Source organism: Neoarius graeffei, chromosome 4 (genome assembly GCF_027579695.1).
Source record: "Neoarius graeffei isolate fNeoGra1 chromosome 4, fNeoGra1.pri, whole genome shotgun sequence".
Classification (NCBI taxonomy): Eukaryota; Metazoa; Chordata; class Actinopteri; order Siluriformes; family Ariidae; genus Neoarius; species Neoarius graeffei.
This window is the reverse complement of record NC_083572.1, coordinates 2,874,559-2,885,605: the sequence shown is the minus strand read 5'-3', so window position 1 is coordinate 2,885,605 and position 11,047 is coordinate 2,874,559. Positions and strand designations below refer to the sequence as shown.

At 45.6% G+C, this 11,047-nt stretch overlaps 1 protein-coding gene across 2 annotated transcripts; it reads left to right on the top strand.

The window, feature by feature from the left end:
• The first annotated feature begins 4,496 nt into the window (after window positions 1–4,496).
• Window positions 4,497–8,712, top strand: LOC132884257 (endonuclease domain-containing 1 protein-like). Of its 2 annotated transcripts, none has more exons than XM_060918074.1 (3): window positions 4,497–4,641; window positions 7,260–7,665; window positions 7,859–8,712. In XM_060918074.1, exons 2-3 carry the CDS (start codon window positions 7,363–7,365, stop codon window positions 8,423–8,425), a joined length of 870 nt encoding a protein of 289 aa, XP_060774057.1. In that variant the 5' UTR covers window positions 4,497–4,641; window positions 7,260–7,362; the 3' UTR covers window positions 8,426–8,712. The 2 variants fall into 2 exon arrangements, with proteins under 2 accessions (XP_060774057.1, XP_060774058.1); XM_060918075.1 differs by having other exon boundaries at window positions 4,499–4,537.
• Window positions 8,713–11,047: the final 2,335 nt, after the last annotated feature.

The following is an 11,047-nucleotide window of genomic DNA, read 5'->3' as shown; positions in this document are numbered from 1 at the left end:
GTGGTTGTCGGGTTGGGCGGGGGCAGACTTCTCCCACCGCCTGAGCCCTACAGAGTCCCGGTATGATGTGGGGGATCGAGAACTACTAGCGGTCAAACTGGCCCTTGAGGAATGGAGGCACTGGCTGGAGGGAGCGCAACATCCATTTCTGGTGTGGACGGACCATAAGAACCTGGAGTACCTCCAGCAAGCAAAGAGACTGAACCCACGACAGGCTAGGTGGGCCTTGTTTTTCAGTCGATTCAACTTCACCCTATCGTACCGCCCCGGCTCTAAGAACACCAAACCTGAAGCGCTTTCCAGGCTGTTCTCTGCCACCAACAGAGAGAGTGAGGTTGGACCTATTATCCCTGTGTCCCGGATTGTGGCCCCTGTCTGCTGGGGTGTTGAGGAGGCCGTCCGACGAGCTCAACGCCAGGACCCCAGTCCTGGGACGGGGCCACCGGGCCTCTTGTACATCCCTTGACAAGCCCGGGCCAAGGTTCTCCAGTGGGGTCACTCCTCCCCTCTCACCGCCCACCCGGGAGCTCGGAGGACCCTGGACTTCCTGAAAAGACGCTTCTGGTGGCCGAGCATGGAGAAGGAAGTAAGGTCATTCGTCCTGTCCTGTGATGTATGCACCAGAAGCAAGAACCCATGACAGCATCCCCAGGGCCTCCTGCATCCTTTGACCATTCCCTGGCATCCCTGGTCCCACGTGGCAGTCGACTTCATCATGGGTCTCCCTGAGTCACAAGGTAATGCCGTCATTTTGGTCATAGTAGACAGATTTTCTAAGGCCTGCCGCTTCATACCACTGTGCAAGCTCCCTTCTGCCCTGGAAACTGCCAAACTCATGTTCACTCATGTCTTCCGAGGTTTTGGTCTCCCACAGGACATCGTTTCAGACCGGGGGCCCCAGTTCTCCTCCCGAGTATGGCATGGGTTCTGCAAGCTCATCGGGGCCACTGCCAGCCTCTCCTCTGGGTTCCATCCCCAGTCCAATGGTCAGACAGAGAGGCTCAACCAGGACCTGGAAATCACCCTGCGAGGCCTGGTGAAGGATAACCCAACATTATGGAGCACCTGGCTGCCATGGGCGGAGTACGCCCACAACACCCTGCAGTTATCGGCCACCAGGTTGTCGCCGTTCCAGTGCCAATTCGGGTTCCAGCCACCTTTGTTTCCAGAACAGGAGGAGGACGCTGGGGTGCCCTCGGTCAACCAGTATGTCAGACGGTGTCGCAAGACCTGGAACAAGGTCAGGAGGACTCTCATTCAGACTTCCAGAACCAATCAGACTCAGGCCAACCGCCATAGAAGGCCTGCCCAAGTTTTCCGCCCTGGGCAGCGGGTTTGGCTGTCCACCAAGGACCTTCTGCTGTGGGTGGAGAACCGCAAACTTGCTCCTCGCTACATTGGCCCCTTCAAGGTGGTGCGCAGGGTGAACACTGTTGCCTACCGGCTCCAGTTGCCCCGGACTCTAAGGATCAACCCCACATTCCATGTTTCCCTGTTGCGGCCCGTACTGACATCCATGTATGCCCCTGCCCCTAGGAATCCCCCGCCCCCCCCCGCATCTTCCAGGGTCAGACTGTTTTCACCGTGCGCTGCCTGCTGGACTCTTGCCGGGTCCGCGGGGGCCTTCAATATCTGGTAGACTGGGAGGGCTATGGTCCTGAGGAGCGCTGCTGGGTTCCCGCTCAGGACGTCTTAGATAAAGAACTGTGTCGGGACTTCCATTCGGCCCCTCCGGATCGCCCTGGGAACGTCAGGAGACGCTCCTGGGGGGGGGGGGGGGGGGGGGGGGGTCCTGTTAGGACTGGGACTGTTTTAGCCTCTAGAGGCCGCTGTTATTTCCTTTTCTTGTCATGTTTGTCTCTGTTCCGTGTTCCTTGCCTTTGTCTTTGTAGGTTTTGTACTTTGCTTTTCTTTTTGGACTTTTTGGACTTGGTATTTACTGTTTTTTGGATCTTCTGAGCGTTGGTATTTTTGCCTCTTCTTTTCTGGTTTTTTGGCTTTTGTATTGACTTTGAACTTTTGGATTTTTTATTTTTTCCCTTATATCTTCTGAGTGGGGGCGGCACGGTGGTGTAGTGGTTAGCGCTGTCGCCTCACAGCAAGAAGGTCCTGGGTTCGAGCCCCGTGGCCGGCGAGGGCCTTTCTGTGTGGAGTTTGCATGTTCTCCCCGTGTCCACGTGGGTTTCCTCCGGGTGCTCCGGTTTCCCCCACAGTCCAAAGACATGCAGGTTAGGTTAACTGGTGACTCTAAATTGACCGTGAGTGTGAATGGTTGTCTATGTGTCAGCCCTGTGATGACCTGGCGACTTGTCCAGGGTGTACCCCGCCTTTCGCCCGTAGTCAGCTGGGATAGGCTCCAGCTTGCCTGCGACCCTGTAGAAGGATAGAGCGGCTAGAGATGATGAGATCTTCTGAGTGTTTTTGGACTACACCTTTTGGATTGTACATATTGTAAATAAACTGTTTTTTGCTACTCTACTTTTGCCTCACACCTCTGCACTTGAGTCATCCCCCTGGTGGCCTAGTGGGGGTTTGCTGGATTATCACACCAGCGACCCAGGTTTGAATCCCAGCAAAACCCTAACAGACGCTTTGTCCTGAGCCTTTGCAATCCTATACAACTTCCTTTCTCCTCCCGGTGTTTCCAATTCTTTTTCCACCTCTTTCCATGCCTTTGCTTTGGCTACAGCCACTGCCTTTTTTGCCCTTTTCTTTGCTTGTTTAAACTCTTCTCTATCTACTTGTGATCCAGATAGCTCCCTCTTCTTTTTCACCGACTTCTTATCTTTCACCACTTCTTGCACTTCTTCATTCCACCATCAAGCTTCTTTATCTTCCAGAGGTCCCTTTCTCAATGTTTTGCCTTGTACCTCCTCATCCACTTCATAAATCGCTCTACTATTTTCCTCCCACCACTGCTGGACTCCAGCGTACGGTCGTGTTCTTTCCAACACTTTCTCTTTAAACTCCCTCTTAAGCTCTCCTTCTTTCAACCACCACCACTTGATTTTTGATTCCACTTGCCTCCGTTTACTTCTCCTGGCCACTCTCCACTCTATATCCGCCACCACCACCCAGTCCCCATTTATGACCTTGCAGTTTCTCGGCTCTTTCAAATGTTGCCTTCTACACATTAGAAAGTCTATTTGAATTTCCCTCACACCGCTCTTGTAGGTCACGTACCAGTTCTCTTCTTTCTGGAAGAAAGTGTTGCATATTGCCAGATCAAAGGACATAGTGTAATCAATCACTCTCTCCCCTTCCTCATTCATGTCTCAGATTCCTCACTCTCCATGTACTCTCTCCACCACTCCTCTTCCTCTGCCCATATGTCCATTCGGATCAGCCCCCAGAATTAAACTCTCCTCTGGCATCATACCAGTCTCCAGATCCATCTGCACCCAAAAGGCTTCTTTCTCTTCTTCCTCACAGCCAGTTTGGGGTGCATATGCACACAGGCTGTTCACAGTCTCCTCAAGACTAAGTCTGATGCTCATCACCCTATCATTCCTTCTGCTAATGCTGACTATGCTATCTTTGAGATACTTTGATATCACAATCCCCACTCCATTCCTTCCCTGCTGGTTTGCTCCACTGAAAAGTAGCTTATAGCCACTTCCCAGTTCCTTTATGCTAAAATGGACTTAATGAGAGAAAAACCCAACCTTTTAATTGACAACCCGATCCCAGCTGTAAAATATGGTGGAGGTTCTGTGATGTTTTGGGGCTGTTTTTCCTCCACAGGCCTGGAAACCTTGTTAGGGTCCATGGCATCATGGACTCCATGAAACACCAGGACATTTTAAATCAGAATCTGGCTCCTCTGCTGGGAAACTAAAACTGGGTCATCATTGAATCTTCCAATAGTCCAATGATCCGATGCCCAAATTAACACCAAAATGGTTCAGTGAGCACAGATTCAATCTTCTGCCTTGGCCAGCTCAGTCCCCTGAGCTGAACCACAGTGAAAACCTGTGGGCTGAGCTGAAGAGGAGAGAGCACAAGAGAGGGCCGAGGACTCTGGATGATCTGGAGAGATTGTGTCAAGAGGAGATGCCCTGCTCTGGATCTCCAACTTTATAAAATGTTATAGGAGAGACTCAGGGCTGTTTTACTGGTCAAGGGGGCTGGACAAAGGGACTATTAAACGCAGGGGTGCCAATAATAGTGGCACATGTATTTTTGTTGAAAATTATTATTTCTTGATAAGGGATTTGTTTTCCTCTGAATAAATTCATATCTATTAAAGTTTGGATTTTTCTCATTTTTTCAGTGTGAGATGAAGCGACTTCACTAAAATGTGGATTTTTTTCTAATCTTTTTACTAATCTTTACAAGGGTGCCAATAATTGTGGAGGGCTGTGTGTAATTACTTGGACATTTGAGAGAGGAATTAGTGTGTACATGTGACAGGAAGGGTGTTCGTTTCTCCCTAACCATGACTTTGACTTTTTTAACCATGAAACAGCGACATCAGTGTTATAAAAAGGAGAGGATCTGAGACAGGAGAGCGATAGAGCAGACGCTCCTTCTGCAGGTAAAGATCTCTCTCTCTCTCTCTCTCTCTCTCTCTGAAGCTCTCCTCCTGGCATCATCTCACATCATCTACTGAACCTCAACATCAAGGTCCAGCAGCTAGTGGTGAGACTCTCGCTCTCTCTCTCTCTCTCTCTCTCTCTCTCTCTCTCTCACACACAGACACACACACGTGCATATACACACTGTTCTCTCTCTCTCTAGCACTGCATGCTGGGAGTTTGGGTGTGTGAGTGATTGTGGAATGAATGGGAAAGTTTTCTGACTGATACTTTCTTTTTCTACTTCCCACTTGTTTCTTGGCGTAAGGTGAGAGGAGTTTAATTCATCATTTTGTGGTTATTGGTTGGGATTTCTGTATAGTGGTAGATTTTCCATGAAGTATGGCGTCCCCCCTCAATGAGGTCCCCCCCATCTATTAGACATGGGGTTAGAGTGGTGGCTGATGCTCGTTATACCGTTGAACAAATTCTCCTGGCTGTAGGAGAGCAAATCGGACACAAGAACATCACCTACGGCTCTTGGATGAATAAGGTCATGATGGCTTTTGTCTGCGAGGAGCGTCTAGTTCACCTGTTGGTGGAGAAAGGCCTGGTGTTAGATGATCAGTTTATTGTTGTCTCACCGTTATTTGTACCATCAACATGTATTACCATGTCAGGTGTTCCCCCATTTATCCCGAATGAGCTCCTCGAAAAAGAACTGACCCGGTTCGGAAAGTTTGTCAGTGGTTTTAGGACAGTCCGTCTGGGGTGTAAAGACGCTAGACTGCAGCATGTCCAGTCCCTGTGGAGACAGGCTTTCATGTGTCTTAACAGCCCCTCACAAACCCTTGAGATGTCGTTTAAGGTGAAATATGAAATTGGTTTCTCCACAGTGTATGCGAGCTCTGGCAATATGAAATGTTTTGAATGTGGTGATGTCGGACATAAGCGCTCATCCTGTCTGCACAGAGAGCAAACAGCGGTCGGTGGTGCAGGTGAGCCGCAGCCTGAGGGGGACGCTCACAGCGGGACCCCGCAAATCACACAGCAGGTCTCAGGAGACAAGGATACCTCTTGATCTGGTACGAAAAGAAAGATGACAACTGAGGAAAACATCTCTAATTATAATGATGTTGAGGAAACTGAGGCACAGCCTGGATGTCGTGGAGTTGGACAGACTAAAGCAGTGAGAGACAGTCAGACAGCTGAGACTGAGGAACAGCTCAGTGCACGTCCCGGTTCTCTCAGACAGGCGCTTGGGGCCGAATCTGCGGCTCAACCAACTACAGTGCTTGACTTTCCATCCTTGCCTGTCTGTGCTGCAGTGGAGGAACAGGAGGAGGAAGAAGATGGAGCCATTCTGTCTTTTCAAACTCCAGTACTACAGGACTTCTCAGCATCATCAAAGAAGGCCTTGTATGCAGTTGCTGTGAAGGTTCTAAATAGAATATTACTAGCTGGTGTACGGGAGTCAAGGTGGTTGGGTGTGTTGGCACCAAGTTCATCACCCAAAAGTAGCTGCAGATTTCTATATCAACCCTCCATAGAGAAACGCACAGCAGATCTGCAGTGGAGCTGTGGCACATATACTGTAGATCCAACAGATATGTGGCACATATAGATCCAAGGATGGAGAGTCATTGCCGTTTTCGTAATGATGAGGAGACACTGCAGCACTTGTGGCTCAGCTGTCCCAGACCGAGTCCCCTTTTTTCTGTGCTACAGCCGATACGCAGGGGGTTAGGAGAGGTTTTAGAAGATACATTGCTTGTCTTTGGTCCAGGGTACATAGCAGCACAATGCAGACATATCAATTTGGTTAACTTTCTGATAGGTCAGGCAAAAATGTGCATCTGTCTCAGTAGAAGGAACAAAATGAAAGGGACAGGGTCCACAGATGTTTCGAGGGCTGACAGCTGCTCGGCTGAAAGTTGAGTTTGTATATTATAAAATGATGTTGAATTTAGAAGCTTTTCTTTCTGTTTGGGGAGATGGAGAGGTTTTATACACGATAGTGAACCATTCCCTTTTCCTAATTTTTGAATCACAGTCTTGTATTTTTTTTTTTTTGGGGGGGGGGGGGGTAATTTAATGTAATTATCATCCAACTATTAAAGGACTGGTTAAAGGTCAAGGTCTCTCTCTCTCTCTCTCTCTCTCTCTTGCCCTCTCTCTCTCTCTCACACACACACACACACACACACACACACACACACACACACGTGCATATACACACTGCTCTCTCTCTCTCTCTCTCTCTTTCTCAGTTCTGTATGGATTGTAATCTTACACAGATAATTACTGCACAAAACGTCTTAAGTATTTGGGAAAATATTTATTTATTTATTTTCATACATTTATTTTAAAGAACAATGTAAGACATTAAGAAATGAATAATATTTAAATTAATTCTGTTGTATTTAGAATAATCTTCAGGTCAGTTGTTGTCAACAGAGGTTGTTAACTGAGAGACTCCACTTCTGATCACATGTGAACCGTGTTTATCTCGTGCTGTGATGCAGAAAGATCACCTGAAAATATCAAAACTGTCCGAGTTTAAAGAGATTTGATATGAAATGGAAGATTGGAGACGACAGTTTGTTTGTTTGTTTGTTTGTTTGTTTGTTTGTTTGTTTGTTTGTTTGTTTGTTTGTTTAAAACGATGATTAACAGATTGATGGACGGATTCAGATGATGAACTTGAGTTTTGATTGGTGTTTGTGTTCCTCTTGTCCTCAGGTAGATTTCTGCTCTCCATCATCACACACCCCTCACACTCCTCACACACACTCCTCACACACACCCTTCACACTCCTCACACACTCCTCCACCGTGTATCAGGATGAAGCTCCTCGCTCTGGTGCTCCTGCTCGCCGCTTTCTCCTCACCGACCCTGACGGAGGTTGTGGGTTCTTTCCAACAATCCTGTCCTAACTTCTTCATCCGAAACCCAGCAAACCAAAATCAGATCATCGTCCCGACTGTCTTCTCTGGACGTCAGTATCAGAAGATTTGTCAGCGCTTGGAAAACAATTACAGATTTGCCACCGTGTATGACACCGTGAGGAGGATCCCTGTTTACTCAGCCTATACATTCATCAAGTTCGTGAACACTGAACGTTTTGACTGGAAAATTGAACCTCAGGTCAGTCGGTGTGTTTAAATGTTACAGTACTGATTTATTAACATGTGGAGCATTTAAGTACACAGATAATATCAAGTAAATATGCAGCAGTTAAAAGCACACCACTAGTTTCATTTCTGTAAAATCAGATTCTTATGTTTTATTTATCATGAACAGTGTAATTCACTATTGTTTCATTTCTCCTCCTTAACAGCTTGAAAACATCCCTGAATATAAAGATATCAGATACATGATTGACTCCCCGAGAGATCCTGGAAATATCAGGAACCAGGCTGTGGACTCAGATTATGTCGGTCGTGGTAATTATACTCGAGGTCATGTGTTTCCAAATAGCTATGCTGCTGATCAGGATCAAGCAAATTCCACCTTCACTTTAACCAACATAGCACCACAAAACCAAAGCGACAACGGGGAGTGGGAAAGGCAAGTGGAGAAAAAGATGCTTAGACACTTGAGAGATGTTTGCAGGCTAGACCAAAATCACCCGGCGTACATTGTGACCGGGGTCGTTCCTGGGGATCAGTGGTTACCCATAACAAGAAATAATGCCAGGTACCCAAACGGAATTAACATTCCCAGTCATTATTGGAGCGCTTTCTGTTGCACCAATAAAAAGAATATTAAAGAACGCAAATCAAAGGCCTACATTGCTGAGATGGGGAACTTTTCTGTCCGAGAGCCCTCCCTTGACAACCTGAATCGCCGACTCACTTCCTTGTATGGTCAGTCGTTCAGTGTGTTTCCAGGATTACACTGCTGAAATCTGTTTTTAATCTGATCGCTAATATTTTGTTTAGCAGTCAGTTAAAACCCAAATTGATCGCTAAGCTTCTTCTTAACCTGAAATTCTTTCTTTACATCGAAAAAAAGCATAAAAACCGTTTTGCTTAATGAATGCTGATTTTAAAGAAAAGGGAAAAAATGCTGCATTAATCCTGGTACTATTAAAGAAAATAAATAAATAAAGCTATGTCTCATCTGTCTGATGCATTTCTCAGTTAATCATCCTACAGATCTTTTAATAAAACTTCACTGTTTGCTGCAAAACTGGTCGTTTTGTCGCCTCATCATTTCACAAAGTTTTAAGGTGAAATGTCACCTGAGTTTTCAGCTCCTTTATAAAAATGCTGAGCTGTTTCACTGTTGTGAAATTTTCTCAGAAACCGTTATTCTGTTAGATTCTTCTGATTAGAGATTTTTTTTTCAGAATAGTGTGTTGTAATTGCAAGTTTTGCAAGCCTCTTGAAACTGGTTCAAGGTCACTTGATGTTTGTTGAGGTCAGGGGAAAGTGAACTGGTGGTTAAAGATGTTCGAACTTCAACTGTGTCAGGAATGAATAAGTGATGACGTTCAGGAACAGTTTATTTCAGAGTGGGATCACGGCTTTCTTCGTTCTCTAATAAACGGTCTTCTCTGGTCACATGTTGTTGTGTATTAAAGCTGTTCCTGCTCCTTTCGGTGGAGATAAAGCACCAAGTCCTGACTTGAGGAATAAACTCACCTCAGTTTTGTCCACAGGTTTATTATAGACGCTGTGTTTTCTATCACTCATGTACAAGTCTGTTTATTCCTGTATATATTGTACTGCTCGGCCTCCATGTTGGTGTCACTACTAACGTTTACTGCATTAGGTAACATGAACCGAGGTTCAACTTCAACATGAAGAAACTATCAGTGACATTAAAGAATGAGCAAATAAATAACAGATGGTTGTTTCAATGTTAACGTTAAACAGACTAAAAAAAAAAAAAAACCAAAAGGAGTGTCATTTTTTTTCTCCACTAAAGTTACGCGTGTGCATGAGTTCTGGGCAAAAACACTGCAGCTGAAATAAAGCACACACCTGCTCTCATGCATCTCCTTTATTATTATTATTATTATTATTATTATTATTATTATTATTATTATCCATCCATCCTCTATACCACTTCTCCATCAGGGTTGTGGAGGAAGCTGGAGCCGATTCCAGGTGAGAGACAGGGTTAATCATTCACACTCACAGAGTTGACCGAATCTGCATGTCTTTGGACTGTGGGAGGAAACCCATGCAGGCACAAGGATTACATGCAAACTCCACACAGAAGGGCCCCAGTCAACCACGAGGTTCAAACCCAGAACCTTCTTGCTGTGAGGTGACCGTACTAACCACTGCACCACCCATGTTACAGTTTATGTCAATGCCCCAAACCACTCCGTGGCCAGTCAGAGGGGCACAGTAAGAGTGAGAGTGAACGTCAGGCTGATGAAGCTCCTGCTGCACTCCTGCTATGACCTCAGATGCCTCGTCAAAGCAGAAGTGAAACCTCTCTGCTTTATTTTAGTAGAAATACACAGGTAATTTCTTTTAATCGTAATTTAAAAAATCATTTATTTCAAACTTCTAAAGCGGCATTCAAATGCAATAACTTTGCGGCGCAGACTTGTCACTTATCTATGCCAAGTCACATAAAATACTTTGTTTTGAAACAGATAAAAATAAATCCCAATTCCAACCAACGATTTCAATCTTCATGACTTTATTTATTAACTGATATTAGTACAATGATCGATGTTAATAATCCAGTTGTGATTTGTAATCATCTCCTGAATAAATATCCCAGCAACAATGACATATGTCTGTCTCTGTGTTGGAAGGAAATAACTGACTGTTTGGATATGTCTGTGTGTCTGGGTGTGTGGACATAATAAAGAGAACAGATAAAGAAATCGAAAGACTGAAAATGAATTTATAAAATCATGACTGAGTGAAAACTGAATGAGACAAAATGAAAAGTCTGTCTTGAAATTGTGCTTCACCACCAGGAGATGGCAGCATCGAGAACCAGCTCCTCCTCATCACGACTCCACATGAGGGAGCAGCTCGATTGCTCCAGAAACACAATCGGTCTCGCTCGTGCTTAGCCAAAACACACTCTGAGGCATTTTACATTCACGCTTACACTTATTTAAACCTATTTTACATATTTTCCCTCCCGGTGGTAACTCTCTTATCATGCAGATGCCTCCGACAGACCACGGGTCATGCAGATAGAAGCAGAAATGAGGATTTTGTTTCCTGTTTCTTGTATTTCATATCGTCAGACAAAGGAGAGTCTTGGGAATGAAGGAGTTTGAGCTCTTTACTGCAGATTTCCATACAGGAACATGCAAACTGACATAAATAGATACAGACAGTTACTTGTACACAGAGCAGAAGAGAAAAGGCTGGGCAGCATGGGAGCCATCATGGGTTCAAGTGAATCTCAGGACCAGGGCCTGCTTATTATCAGTCTTTGACAAAGCACACAGCAACAAGCCTTAAATACAAACACAAAATATAGCCACAAGCAGTGATGAAGGGCCTGAGCACCTCCGGTTCCGCGACCCATCACACATGGTCAT

What these genes read in the sequence shown, in the direction of transcription:
- LOC132884257 (XM_060918074.1), top strand. Translation starts at nt 7,363, where the DNA reads ATGAAGCTCCTCGCTCTGGTGCTCCTGCTCGCCGCTTTCTCCTCACCG. An exon ending in ACTGGAAAATTGAACCTCAG is followed by an intron (nt 7,666 to 7,858) that starts GTCAGTCGGTGT and finishes CCTCCTTAACAG; the next exon opens with CTTGAAAACATCCCTGAATA.